We start from the raw sequence: 14,997 nt of genomic DNA on the forward strand, positions 1-14,997 counted from the left end.
AGGATGGGGAAAACTGAACAGCCAATGGGGGAAGGACATGGGACTGGCTCTCGGAGGGCAAAGGAGGGGAAAACTGGGGTAGACTACACAGGTACAAGGAGGGGATATGGAGGGATAAACCAATATGAGGGGATATACACTGAAAACACAACTCAACAATATTTCAGTAATATATATTTTCCAGGAGAAAAATCTGTCAGAGCTGCTGAAAAGGGAAGGCATCACAAGTGATGACAAGTAAGTGGGATATTGTTTAAACAAAAGACAATTCTAGCATTTGACCAAGTTGGTCAAATGTGGGAATCATAGAGTCATTGAGGTTGGAAAAGAACTCAAAGTCAATTGAGTCCAACCTTTAACCCAGCACTACCCAGTCCACCACTAAACCATCTTCCTCAGTGCCACAACTACATGCATACCTCCAAGGATTGTGACTCCACCACTTCCCCAGACAGCTGGTTCCAGGACTTGACAAGCCTTTTCAGTGAAGAAATTTTTCATAATAGCCAATCTGAACCTTCCCTGGCACAACATAAGGCTATTTCCTCTTACTCTACCACTGGTTACCTGGGAGAAGAGATGAACCCTCACCTGGCTACGACCTCCTTTCAGGCAGTTGTAGAGAGTAGTGAGATTCCCCCTGGGCCCCCTTTTCTCCAGGCTAAACAGTCCCAGCTCTTTCATATGCTCCTCATAAGACCTGCCTCAAATAAAATCTGTACTTAGGGAAGGCTCTAGAAGTATAATGAGAATATAAAATATAATCACACAAAGAACAAACCCTTCTGGCTTGGGTTTTGGATTTTTTTATTAATCCAATTAACTAACATTTCTAAACGTGATGACATTCACAGCCCACAGACCTTAGCTTTTCCTTTTCTGCAACAATAGAGAGAACAGGGATAAGCTGTCAGACTATCACACTTCAGAACCTATCTCACTGTAGGCAAACCATAAATTAACATTATGTGGGCAAACCAACTGAACTTTTAGGCAAGATAAATATTTATTAGCATAGTACCAGAGCAAAATCAAGACATCAGTTCAAATTTTCTGGAAAATGTGATAGAAGACTACTGACTAGAGAGCTACAGCTCTTGAATATAAAGATGCAATAAACACCGACCTTTCTTTCACTGTTTAGTATTAGAAGAAATTTTCAAAAAATATATAAAAAAAAAAAAAGTAGTGTTAGATTAGACTCTAAAATGCTGCAGAAAAGTGATTTTTTTACTGGGGGGTTGACCCATTAGTGATTTTTAAACAAATATCCCTGAAGATATTTTGGTGAGTTGATCCTGGCCAAACTCCAGGTGTCCACCAAAGCCATGCTGTTACTCCTCTCCACAAGTGGACAGGGAGAAGAAACCAAAGCCTAAGCTTCATGGGTTGAGATAACGACCAGGAGAGATCACTCATCAAATATCACCACAGACATAAGAGACTCAAATTGGGGGTATTAACTGAATTTATTACTAACAAAAATAGATCAGGATAATGAAAAGTAAAACACATCTCAAAAACACCTTCTCTCCACCTTTCTCTTCCCAAACTCTACCTCCTCCCCCAGGGAGGCACAGGGAGACAGGGAATGGGGGCTATGGTCAGTTCATCACCTGTGGTTTCTCCTGCTCTTCAAGGAGAGGAGGCCTTCACCTGCTCCAATATGAGGTCCCTCCCATGGGAGCCAGTTCTCCATGAACTTCTCCAATCTGAGTCCATTCTGTGGGCAACAGCTCTCCATGAACTGCTCCAACATGGATTGCTCTTCCACAGGGGGCAGCAGTTCAGGTACAGCCTGCTCCAGCATGGGTTCTCCACAGGGTCACAAGTCCCACCATTAAACCTGCCCTAGCATGGGCTCCTCTCTCCAAACATGCCTGTCACAACCCTGCTCAAGCACAGGCTTCCCATGGGTTCACAGCCTCATCTCAGGCAGCCACCTGCTCTGGCATGAGGATCCTCCACAGGCTGCAGGTGGATCTCTGCATCCCCATGGCCCTCCATGGGCTGCAGGGGCACAGCTCCAGCAGGACAATCTCAGCTCCAAGACCTGAAGTGCCTCCTCCCACTCCTTCACTTGGTGTCTGCATAGATGTTGCTCTGCCCAAGAATGTTTTTTTTCTCTTTCTTAAATGTGTTACTACAAAGACATTACTGTCCTTCATGATGGGCTCAGCCTTAGTCAGGAGCAGGTTGGCTCTGGGTCAACCAGGCTCTGCCAGACATGAGAGAAGCTTCTAGCATCTTCTAACAGAAGCCAGCCCTGTAGCCCCCATCACCAAAATCTGGCCACACAAATCCAATAAAGATATTAATTCACCACAAACTAAGTAAGTGTTTAAACTATCGCTATTGGACATGAAATGAGTACACAGAAGCTTGGTAAGTTTAAAAGAAAAAGACCCAGTTTTATTCAAACATCTGGTATTTATAGAATTCTAAAGGTGACCATGGATTGGAGGATGGAATTACCACCTCTCCAACCACACTAGTCCGAAGATTAATCAATTATTTCTCTCTACCTACAGAGAAATATGTAAGCTATTCTATTTATACATTAAATTGTGTGGGAACTCTGACTCCCAAATATGTAAACATTAAGAAGGTTAAAGAAGTTTTATGAGAACTTTAAAACTTTCAAAAGAACTATAAAAGAAAACATTTTTAAAAATCAGGGCAACACTTAAACACTTTGGGTAGACAGTGGTTTTTGAATCCTATATTTTTTTCCACTAAAAGAGATTTGATAGATGGATGATTTGGACAAGAAGATTAAAAAAATGCTGCAGAGATGACAGGATTTAGAAATATCCTAAGACTCTAAAATTATCTTCAGAATATGCTTTAAGTGATCCAATTGAACTTTCATTGTCAAATAACTCCATTTTAGCATTGAGGAGTAAATCAAACTCTTCACCATCCTCTTTCTCCAGCAAGCTCATGACTGCTCATCAAAACAAATATTACTGCGATACCCTACTGGAAAACTTAGCATCTGGCAAAATTACATTACTAATTTGTTTTTAAGAATATAACCCAACACAGAAATGCAAACAGAGCAGATGACACTTGGCAAAGGTTTGATTTCCATTTATTTTCAAATTATATTATATTAGCAGCAGAGTTTTGTGGAAACTTTTTTTCTTAGTGTTCATTTATTTGTTTTATAATTGTTATAATTATTAGAATTTGGTTGTTCACTTGGTGGTCTTTTGATTTTGGTTTTTTTTTTTTTTTCATTTTCTCTTGAGTTGTTTTGGTTTTGGTTTTTTTTTGTTGTTGTTGTGTGTCAGCAATTCTAAAAGATTATTATTTATAATCATTCAAAAGACATAGATAACTTGAAAATCTCTATGCTTGGTATCCCATCATGTTCTTGAAACCATTCTGGAGTCCTTCATGAGCAAAAGGTTGGGATGTGAGAATATAGACACAAAGCTCCAGAATTTTAGAATATAAAATCACTTAGAATATTAGCAACAGAAGAAAGAAGATACTTGATTTTTTTAAAACAGCATAGTAAGAATTCTTTTTTTCAATCTCAAGTTTTTTTATAAATTAAGTTAGAAAACATTACACAATTGTTAACAATGCTAGACTGGCCTAAGTATCCTAAGTAGACTTCCAAAACCAGTTTAGAGTGAGAAGGCACATATTGCATATTGAGATAGCTATCAATTTTAAGAGGTAGATGACAATGTTAATCTATTAACAGTACAGCTTTTATGTAAATATCATTAAATATTGTCTATAGAGTGTTCCTATATTTGTAAGGGTGCAAAGAGAAAGACAAACAGTCTCTCATCTAAAAGCAACTGTATTCATCTAATCCCTTGGTCTACATCACCAGCTCTTCTGGAGACGCAGGTGGGGGAATTGAAAGAATTAGGAAGGCAAGGGAAAAAAAATAAAATCGACCCTATTTGTGTATGTAGGCAGAACACACCATCCAGACTGAAGTGAGGGTGGCTGAACTCACAACACAATTCTCAGGACAGCTTGGCTGCATTTGGAAACAGCAGAAGCCCTTACAGGCAGAAAAAGAAGCATCAGAAGTCATGCACAGTACTTCCCACAATGCCAATTCAGACTCATTGCCTAATGTATTTATGAAGGTGCTTCCCTGCTGGAAAAGCACTTCTGCTCCTATTCACCCTGTCCATCAGACTTCTGGGTTACCATTAAGAGGAAAAAGCAGTAAGTAATAGCAGCACTGATGGAAAGGCTTTGTCACAGTGATGATCCGAGTGTGTTGCTAACCTGCCAGCATCTGTAAAATGCTGGCTGTTACTAAAAGCATTCATCTCAAAGTGTTAAAAGCACAGCTCAGTACAAAAATGGGATGACAATTTTCCTGTCCTTTGGATAGTCTTCAAATTTCTCAAGGTACCATCTGAAAAACAAAGAAAAATCTGATGAGTATTGAGTCTTCAAAACATTGCTGAAGAAATGAAATAATTGCACAATGTGTTTAATTTAATCCATACACATTTTTGTCTACAAACAAACAAAAAAAGCCTCTATAACCTATTCTAGATAGAAAAATGGCATTTACTGCACCCACCCTAATAACTAATCACCAAATATAACTAGCTACCAGCAATGGGAAATCAAACCAACAGATGTGGTGAGATATGTCAGTAAAGGAATTAGCCATTCTTGCAAAATGTATGGTATTGCACATACTGAGAATTTACACATTTTAGAATTAGAGGGAGAAAAAAATCAAAAACATGTCATTGCATAATAAGCAAGGGATGCTTCACACACTGGAATGAGAGTCCCATTCTGCATAGAAACGTATTTGGCTGCAGTTAGAATCTGGGTAATCAAACTGAACATGACAAATATTGCACTTGCCGTATTGCTAACACTCCTCAAAGATCATCACTATTTTCAAATCCAGACAAAAAAATGCAGAGCACTATCAGATATTATTTGTGTTTTCACCTTCCATAACATGCTTCCATAACAAGCATGTTTACTCCCATTTTTGAATATTTATTGTTCTGCTTCTCTGAAATAAAAGAACTAAGTTCACCTGGGCTACTCAACGGTGCGGATATTAATAAAATCAATAGTTAATTGCAAAATCAAAACTGGAATAAACAGAACAAAACATGCAATGCACAATAACCTGCATCTAGGGAATAATTATTAACCTATTAATCCATTTCACTTATTTATTCTGAGTTTTTTAAATGAACAAACTACACTAACATGGTTCTTCACTTACATAGATTTGCTCTTTTCAGTTGCTTGGTGGTTTTGTCCTGTGCCCCTATTCCATTTTCATGCATTTTTCCTTTAGTGTAAAAAAAATTCCTTTAAAAACCATTAGTTTTTCATGATGTTCTGAACGAGGTCCATCAAGGCTTAAGATTGATGGAAACCAACCATGGAATTTGAGCCTGAAGAACGTAGTATACAAGGAGAGGCAGGAGAACCTGTCCTTGCTTCATCTGGCAAGGAGGAGACACTCAGAACTCAACTCAGGGATTAGCCCTGAGCCTTGTGGTTTGCCACACAGCAGTTGACTGGACACCACAACCTTCAAACGCTCCTCCCAACTCAAGATACTCTGCAACTCTGCTCACTAATAGCAGGTGACAAAACAGGAAGAGACTGTCATAGGCAATAGGTTTGGAAGGCTCAGGTTGGACAGTGGAAGAAACTCGTTCACTGGGAGGGTATTACAGACCCAGAACACCCTACAAACAATGGGCAGGAAAACCTCTATTTCTGGAGGTTTTTATGACTCCATAAGACATAGACATGGTTGCCCTCACAGATGGTCAGTATCTTTTTTCAACCAATTTCCTCCTAAATTCATGTTTATTTCCTCTTATGCCACTAAATTTCAACATGACAACCAAAGCAGGAAGCTGAAAATAACCAAAATAAAATTAACATGTTCAAATTCTTTTAAGCATGCTATTCCTTAATGAGAATCCTTTTAGGAAACAAGTCTCCCCAAACTATGGTCGTTCTTGTTAGCAGGAAAGCTACATCATAAATACAGTACATGAGCAGTCAGAATGTTTAGAGCAGAGACTTCATTAAATATCATCTATCAGATCTGTTTTCATAATGTCCATACAATTGATTATAGACAATATGATACAGACATGATTATAAAGTGTGCCTGTTAAAGGCAGCTTGGGTGATTTTCAAAAATTTATATCTTAGAGAAACAAGTTTGTAAATTAATATCTACAAGTTTATAAAATACTATACTTTCTGTTCTCAGATATTGATAAACTTGTCTATAATCTTTACAGATCCAGGATGTACTATCTTCATTTAAACATTATTTGACCACCTTGTTGTACTGTGTTTATGCTCTGCACTATTCTGCTGAAATTCTGCAGTACTTAATCTTCTCAGACTATTTGCTATAATTTTCTGCCCTACAGCAGCAGTCTCTTTCACAAGACTTGTTCTGCAACATCCCTGTAGGATGAGGCATAATTTGTGAAATGGAAATGTAGTGGGGCATAGACAACAGAATTGACAAGCCAGGAACACTTACTTGTGGTGCTGTCTTGCCCTTGAACCCAGGATGAAAAGAGTACACAATGCAAATGCAAGGCTTTCAATGGTGCAGCAGGCAAGGGCAAACCCAAACCATTCCAGGATCTCTCCAAAAAAGTTGGCTCCACTGACATACTCAAACATTCCTCCTGAAAGCAGGACAGAGTTACTTCAAAATACCTTAGTCAAGATGTTCAATGTTACCTTTTCTGTGTACCAAGTAGGAGCTATATTACTAATATCTCTATTTGATCTTTAAAGGCAGTGGAGACAGCATTTTTCAGTTCAAGCTGTACTATGAAGGATCACTTCAGACCTCATTCTAAGACAGACCTTTTGTAGCTCCACTTTTCCTCTTTAAATAAAGAAGGAAAAGCAGATTTACTAGCATCAGAAGCAAGTACATGCCTTTTGAATAATTACATATTCTTTTATCGTACACTAAAACCTTTTAAAATATGTAGAAATAGAAGACATACTCCCCTTGAGTCCCAGAAAATACTCATAGGGTAAGTTAGCCTACAATTTTAAATTTCTTTAAGTACTTTAGAAAATAAGTTAATTATGAACAATACTATTATTATCAAGTTCCAAATTTATTCTCTAGCTTACAAAGTAATTGCACTTTTGTTCCCATTCCTCATCAGATGTGCTGTTTCAGCTTCTATACTCAGTGATAATTTGGCAGTCTGTTAAATCAATTGTATGGACAATTGTGCATAAACAATTGGTACTCAGCTGCTGGGAATTTCATAAATTAAGAATTTCACCCTAATTCCAAAGTTGGTGTACAAATGGATAACATCTCAGCATATGCTTTACCAGTGGGGCTAAACACACAGGTATTTGGCAAATGTAATAAAGGATGTATTTTGACCGTGCTCTAATTACACTACTTTTGTGAGAAAAGTGAAATTCTAGCACTTAAGCTGGATAAGCAACATCAAAAAGATTACCTTCTCCTGATCTTACAGCAAATAACATAGTTCCTTCAGAACCATTTTGTACACTGAACACAGTATAGTATGTTCATATTCATTTTTCACATGAGCACTTTAATTTACATCTATTAAAATTATAATTATTTTCTTCTTGGTGAAAAATAACAGTCTATCTTGTATATCTTAGTTCTTACAGTTTTATTTAAAAAATTACAACCAAGAAAAAGCAACAACTAAGAAAAAAAATGTAGTGAGATAACAGAATTCAGAGGTAGTATTATCTTTCTGCTCTCAGTGAGCGTAATGTACCCAGAAGAGTGCCCATTTCCAAAAGTGATAATAAACCTTAACACTTCAATATAGGCTCCATAAGAAAGCCTTTCACATTCTTCATTTTCCCAAGAAGGCCAGAATTTACAATGGCAAATTAATTTAGATTTCTGTCCTCTTTTCCCTGTGTCTCCCTTTTCAAAATTCTTGCTGTTCTCCAATTACTTTAGGTACCTCCCTCTTATATCAGACGTGAGATGGGTCACATGCTGAGTACTTTCTTCATTCCCCTCCTGCTCCTACACCGAGTTAATAATTTAGATCTTTCTTCTCCACCCACCTGCTGATTCTCTGAAAAGTTGGGCAATGCTGTTAAAAAAAAAATTCAGATATAATTTTATGTGCTTGAATTTTGTGTCCACTGCCTCTGGTCCTGTCACTAGGCACCACTGAGGAGATCCTGGTTCTCTCTTCTTTGTAATATATAAACTTTGGTAAGATCTCCCTTGAGCCTTCTCCAGTCTCAACAGTCCAAGTTCTCTCCACCTCTTCTTATATGAGAGATAGTTCTTTTTTTGTATTAATTTCTGTACCATTTTACTTACCTCTTGGTATTTTGTAACCAGTTTCCCCTGGTTTTCTCAGATTTCTGAGAATATGATCAGAATGAATATTGATGGCCATGCCAATCAACCATCCTAAAAAACCTAAGGAGAAATATTAAAAATACTACATTTAGTGTACTGTGTTTGTTCAGAAAACAAACTACACTCAGATATCACATTAGACATATTGTCTCAAAGCAGAAGTAATGTCAGCAGCATTAACAGTTCTGGTGACATTCTGCACAGTCCCAGTCCCACACTGCACTCTTCAATCAGTAGGGATCACAGTATTAACAGCTTCCTAAATGGGAACTAGCACTGTAAAATTGAAGTTTATTCTTATGTTGCTAGACTTACATATATGTATGTATGTGCATATACGCAGATGTAATGTGTATGTTTCCCTAACTTTGACATAGAAAAGCAAATATGCTAAAATTTTACACACTGAAAGAAACAGCCATTTTTAATCTTCCCAGAGGGACACATCTTAGCCCCATTCTCCTTTTACTATTTTACTGATAGTATATCAAAATTTCCCCAACAGATTTCTGTGCAATAAAAGGAATACAACTGTGAAAGAATTAATGTACCATTTACTCGTCCCATTCAGCACGTAAATGCTTTAGCCGTTTATTATAGCCTTTCACAGAAACTGACATTGTTGTCACATTCTGCATCCTTATGTTGCCATGAGGGTAGGATAAATCAAAAGGAATTTAGGACTGAAATTATTTTTATCCCATGGCAACATGTTGCCTATGTTATCTTCTGTTGAAGGCAGCATTGCCTGCTGATAAGGAACATATAAGGTCTATGTTTTGAGGTTAACAAGTGCCTCATCTCAGATTCTGTGATTAGTTTTTCTAACAAGACACAATCTGGAGCATCCAGATACCTATCCATATTAGGAAAGACACTTGTAACCCACATCCCCTGCCCACAAGATTATAACCAGATTTGAACAACGAATAAATTCTCTTCAGGTTTGATGTGTGAAGAGAGCACAGGTGACACATGTTCTTAATTGCCTCATTGCCAGATAAAGTTTCATGCAACAGTTGAGGTGCTGATGTTCTGTAACCTGCACCTTGTGAGTTACAGGTGCTGTTCTGCTTTGCAGAGCTGCTACTAAAAAGTGTTTTGATGCACAAAAGAGTTAACCCTCTACATTCAAAAGTATTAGTTGAATAGGGACTTAAAGGAGTAAGAAAACACATGGCATGCTGCAAAGGGTTTGAAGAAACTAAAGCAAGTAAAGGAAGAAATTAGTTTTCAACTAAAAGTGCAGAGAGATTAGGAAAGGACACAAGGGTGAGGCACAGAGGTGTTGCTGTCCCTGTTTGTAGCAGTCACCACTTCAGGATACCACCAGCTCTCTTGGTAAATTCATATAAGCTCTTTATTGGCATGCAGGTGTAAGGTTTATGATGAAAGATTATGGTGTTGTTCTTGGTTTGCAAGCTCATGGTTCTGCATTTGAAGCAGAACATTCCTGTTTCCTCTGAAAACAAACAGTTCACTGCTCTGAACTAAACCAAAACACAGTCGAAAGAAACTATGAGGAAATCACATCAAAACTATATTCATGCTCCAAATCAATTGCTTCTGTAAATCTAAGTTTGTATTCCCCAAAACAGACAAATTATATAATAAGGTTCCACAGTCAGAGAACACATCACTTGTTCGAAACTTCTCACTACAATAGTTAATCAGCCTGACTTCTTTAAATTTCTGTCTTCACTGGAAATTTATCTCATTTCAGCTTCCAGATATTGAACCTTGGTTGGCTGCCCCTTGTAGACACTCTCACATATAACTTCATACAGCTTAAGAAATACCATATTAACTACCAGGAAATATGTTTTCTTGCTATTATTATTTTCTAATATTCTAGTAATTTTTCTTATAGGAATTTTAAACAGAAGTTTAAAGACACTGCCAGGTATTTTTTAAGTACTAGAACATAATAGTCCAGTTGTTCAGGGAGTACCCAGTGTACAATATTTCATTTTGGCAGTTGCTTTGACCAAAGCCATAAGCATAAATTGCAGTTATTTGGAGGTTCCCAGCTGGGATGAATACCAAAGTCAATTATAAATTGCTAAGATCCAATTATGTTGGTATACACTACAAAACAACAACAAAAAAAAAATCCAAAAGATATTCTAATTATAGGAGAAAAAAAAGGAAAAAAATAAAGTCTTCAGTTTAGCTGTTTAATGGGCATGCCAAATTTTATCTCAAGATTTGTTGGAATTACAATCTCAAAAAATCATTAGTGGTCACACTATTAAAAGTGGTTGATATGTATACCAGGAATATTCACTTCCATATTTTTCAGGATAACTTCTTAAAGCATTATATTGACTACCAATAGTCACCAGAGCAACACTTCACTTCCAGTACCACTTAGTGGTACTAGAAATATATATAAGCATATACTTCAAACTGGTATTATTTGGGAAAAAAAACAAAGAAACAAAACCACAAATACAAACCAAATTAATTCATGCATAGAAGTATTCATAAGTGAAAGCAGATGAACCTAACTATTGTCATTTATACATTGGCATCTTTCAGAAATCCTTGAAACTTTAAAAAAACTAAAACCCACCCAAAAGAACCCAAAGAAACTTGAGCAACAAGTCTTATTAACTTGATTTTTTTTGATTTCTTGATTTGATTAAGAATGGACTGATTTATAGCATCTTATTCATCATTAATTCACAGCACTGTATTGAGATATCTTTCAACTAAGGTACTGAAAACAGAGCCTGCCTGGCTTCAGTCTTCAACAGTTTTGATCAAGAAATATCTTAATCTTTTTTTTTTTCCTTTGCTGGATTCTGATTTAAGGAAAGTGGAAATTTTAAATGACCAAGAAAATTTCAAATATATTCTAGTGCCCTCTGAAGTCATTCCCCTGTACCTCAATTTTTCTATTTTTAGTGCACAAACAGAACTGCCTCCTAATCTTGGCAAGAGAACCTACTTATATTGAAATTTCTTCAATCTTATATTCATGACAGTATTCAGCACAGTTGTCCTCTATTGTCATCCAAAATAACACTGGACTAAAGCCAGAAAATATCTTTTTTGTTGTTGTTGTTGTAAAAGGCTTGAGAAATAAAGGAGAACGACTAACTTGCTCTGGCTACAGAATTAGAAAAAGAAGGGTAGCAACTCAGATCAAGGATCTATACAGTCCAGTACTCTGTCTTTGACTGATGAGGCAAAATATTCTGGTTTATCTTCAGATGAAAATGATCTTTCTGTAAAGATTTAATTGGGAAATGATACTATCATTTTGACATTAGGCAAAAGTAGATGCCTAGGAAACAAAAAAAAATTGAGTAAACTCTGTCACTAAATACCTTAGTCCTTTAATCATATCCATTGCTTCAAGTATAAATGTAACCTCACTTCCCAATTGGGAGTGAATGATCAACCTTTCCACTCCTTCCTTGTGGGGCCAGTTTTGTCATTTGACAAAGCCACCCCCCAATTACAAGGGCGGCTGGATTGGTTCCTGTGTGTATATTCAGTGTAGATATCCTGACACCAAGGACTTCTAGCATTTACCACGGTATGTCAGTAGTTAGCAGCTATCTTTGCTAGATTTTTTACTCCACAAATTCGTTACTTTGGTTTAATCTACATGTTACACAGAAAAGTTTTGCTTCTTCTAAACTTGCATGCTCTGCTTCCTTGTAGGGCTTCGAGCTTCTACAAGAAAGAAAAAATACGTGACCTGGATTTACTTGGCTATTAGAGAGTAAAGACAACAATCAGATCATCTAGCACTGCAGAAAGAAGTGCGAGTTCACAGGTTAAAAAGCCTTCAGCTATACCAATGAGAAAATGGAGATACCGAAAATCACAATAAAAAAATTAAGAGCTGTGAAGACAGAGGAAAATTACACCTGATGTTCACATAACATGATTTAAGTCACCTGTAATGAAGCGTGAATCACCCAGCCAGCCTGGAGGGTAAGTTGCATAGGTGGTTAAGCTTCGGCCCTGCAAGTACCCGTTGAAAACACAGAACAGAAGTGCTAACACAAAAGTGAAAAATGGCGTTGGTTTTCCTTCACGGATCAGAAGAGGAAAGATGAGTGCCCTACAGAAAACAAAGAAAAGAAAATATATTGTATTAACCACCAAAAAAAGACAGTTTTGAAGCCTAAACATTGTTCACACTACCCTACTTTACAAATTCTCAGCACCAGCCCTTGGTGTCTGTTTGAAAGGATAGCTGCACTTGCTTTAACATCTAAAACATTCTTTTTTTTCCCTAGTTGGAATCACAAGACCAGTCCTCTCTACCGTATGGCAGAAATTTTGAACTTTGCATCCAAAGCAATTACTTTGGTGACAGAAATAAAGACAACTGATATTAAGTACAGTCCATATTTGTTCCTAAATCCTCAGTTGTATCATTAAGCTTTCTGAGATGAAATGAGGACCCTTCCACTAAATTCCCCCAGCATTTCCACGGGGAAAGTTAATCCCCTTTAAATTAATTTAATTGACCTCAATTTCCTCCCTACCCTGTAAGCAAAACCATTAATTGCTTCACCTTGACAGCTTTGGTCTACTCTATGACACCTCTAAAGACATGACAATCCCACAACTGCCATCTCATTTGGGAGAGGAATCTTGATTGCTTTTCCTGGGGGGATTATGCAAGTAAACAAACTAGCTCCAAACAAGAAGAGCAGGTGAATAATCTTGTGCTCTTTCTTGTGGAACTAGCCAACTCCCAATTGTCTATTGATTTAATTATGATCTAGAATGATACAGAAGCAGGATCACTGAAACCTGAGCATTCTTCACATGTCTTCCACCTACCCAAGGACAACTGATTCAAAATAACCCTTCCAAAGGAAGTCCAATTCTAATCGCTTTCAAGAAAGTGGAACAAATTCATTACAGGATTATTTAAAGCATGCAATGCTACAACAAACAGAATTAGATAACAGAGAACATTCTTCCAGTTCACGTTCACCTACAGAAGAGTCCCTTGAGTTTGGCAATAGCAACAAGCAACTGGAAAAAAAGAAATTGCCTCACATTTCTAGCTATTCCCAGACATCAAGCATAAGTTAAGATCCCATGTAAAAGCTAATGTCTTTATACTTACGAATAGAAAAAGGGGGAGCAAAGACACAATTACAGGTTTTCAAAGGCAGCCTCCAGGCCAACCATATGTCATATACCTCCCTACCACAAGGTTGTTGGAATACTCTTAGTCAAAAGCAAGAGCTTTTCTCAATAAGCACCAGAAAATAACATATCCATCACACAAGTGGCTTAAAATAAACCTGACAAATCTAACCCTCCCGTCTTGGAGGCAAATTTCCTTGTGGAGTATGACAAGTGGCTACTGTCCATGACTTGAAAGGAGCAGCAAGATCACACCTGGGCTCCAACTAAGCTCCTTCTCCCAAGTATTTTTACAAAATGCCTGAATACTATTGACTACCTGGCAACATAGGGCACTCAGCCTCAGCTTTGCCAATATTTTAATGAATTGTTGAATATGCTGAGCTGGAGGAAACACACAAGGTTCATCCAGTCCAACTCCTGCAACAAATGCTATGTTGAAAGACAATGTTGAACAATATAAGTAGAAAATAGCTATTGTTTAGCAACATCAAGATTATATCACTACACGGTGCTGAACTTTCCTTGCTGTAACACAGTGACCTTAATATAGCCTGGTCAATCCCTTGCTGAAGGGGGAGTCTCCACGAGGCGCAGCCGCGCAGGGATGGAGCGGCGCGCTGAGAGCCCCGAGCGCTCCGTCTGCACACCGGAGCTTCGCAGTGCGCAGCACAGCGCACGCAACGAGCCGGCACCGCATCGCCACAGCTCTTTACCAGATACCGTAACGACACAGGACATACCTTAGCGTAGCGAAGCAAAAGAGACGTCAGGAACTATTACATTAAGTAATAAACGCTAATTAACAGAACCTCAACCCCTTCGGTCGGGAAGCAGCAAGCAGGGATCTCTGTGGAGACCGATCCCTTCTCCTGCGTCCAGCACGGCAGGGAGCCCCGGCCATCCGCCCAGCCCCGCCCCAGCCCGCGGGCAGCGCCGCCCGCCCGACCCCGCACCTGTGCACGTAGTGCAGGAGGAAGCAGCCCAGCAGGACGCGGTTGGGCCGGGCGGCCGCGACCGCCCCGCCGCAGGCGGCGAGCCCGAGCGGGACCAGGAGCGAGGGCAGCTCCTGCAGCGCCCAGGCGGGGCGGGCGGGCAGCAGCCAGCCGAAGCGCCGCGAGGAGTACCGGCCGTAGGGCATGGGGATGAAGCACAGCAGCAGGGCGGAGCCGGCGCCCACCGCCATCAGCCCGTAGGAGAAGAGCTCCAGCAGCCGCCGCTCCTCGGGGCCCTCGAGCCGGCGCCACAGCGCGCACACGCCGCCATCGCCAGCAGCCCCCATCGCGCTCCGCCGCCCCGGTTCATCTGGCACCGCCAGCGGCCGCCGGGGCGTGACCCCCGCCGCCCCGCCCCCGCCCCGCCCCCGCCCCGCCCGCTGTGGGTGGGGCCGGGCCGGGCCGGGCCGGGCGCTCGGGAAGTTCCGCCGGGAAGCGGCGCCGGGAGAAGGCGGGTCTGCGCCTGCGCGCCGGGAGCAC

At 39.5% G+C, this 14,997-nt stretch overlaps 1 protein-coding gene across 1 annotated transcript; it reads right to left on the minus strand.

Moving 5' to 3' along the window:
* Window positions 1-2,386: 2,386 nt before the first annotated feature.
* On the minus strand, window positions 2,387-14,829 carry SRD5A1 (steroid 5 alpha-reductase 1). The gene is made up of 5 exons (XM_021546853.4): window positions 14,479-14,829; window positions 12,310-12,476; window positions 8,354-8,455; window positions 6,536-6,686; window positions 2,387-4,396 (listed from the first exon to the last, which is right to left on the minus strand). Exons 1-5 carry the CDS (start codon window positions 14,802-14,804, stop codon window positions 4,330-4,332), a joined length of 813 nt encoding a protein of 270 aa, XP_021402528.1. The 5' UTR covers window positions 14,805-14,829; the 3' UTR covers window positions 2,387-4,329.
* Between the last annotated feature and the right edge of the window lie 168 nt (window positions 14,830-14,997).

Source organism: Lonchura striata, chromosome 2 (genome assembly GCF_050655825.1).
Source record: "Lonchura striata isolate lonStrDom1 chromosome 2, ASM5065582v1, whole genome shotgun sequence".
Lineage (NCBI taxonomy): Eukaryota > Metazoa > Chordata > Aves > Passeriformes > Estrildidae > Lonchura > Lonchura striata.

Excerpts from the sequence above, each read along its gene's own strand:
- SRD5A1 (XM_021546853.4), bottom strand. The coding sequence starts at position 14,804 with ATGGGGGCTGCTGGCGATGGCGGCGTGTGCGCGCTGTGGCGCCGGCTC. Across the intron at positions 12,477-14,478 it reads CTCCTGCACTACGTGCACAG|GGCACTCATCTTTCCTCTTC; the intron begins GTGCGGGGTCGG and ends TGTTTTCTGTAG. Across the intron at positions 6,687-8,353 it reads TGGTTACAAAATACCAAGAG|GAGGAATGTTTGAGTATGTC; the intron begins GTAAGTAAAATG and ends TCCTGCTTTCAG.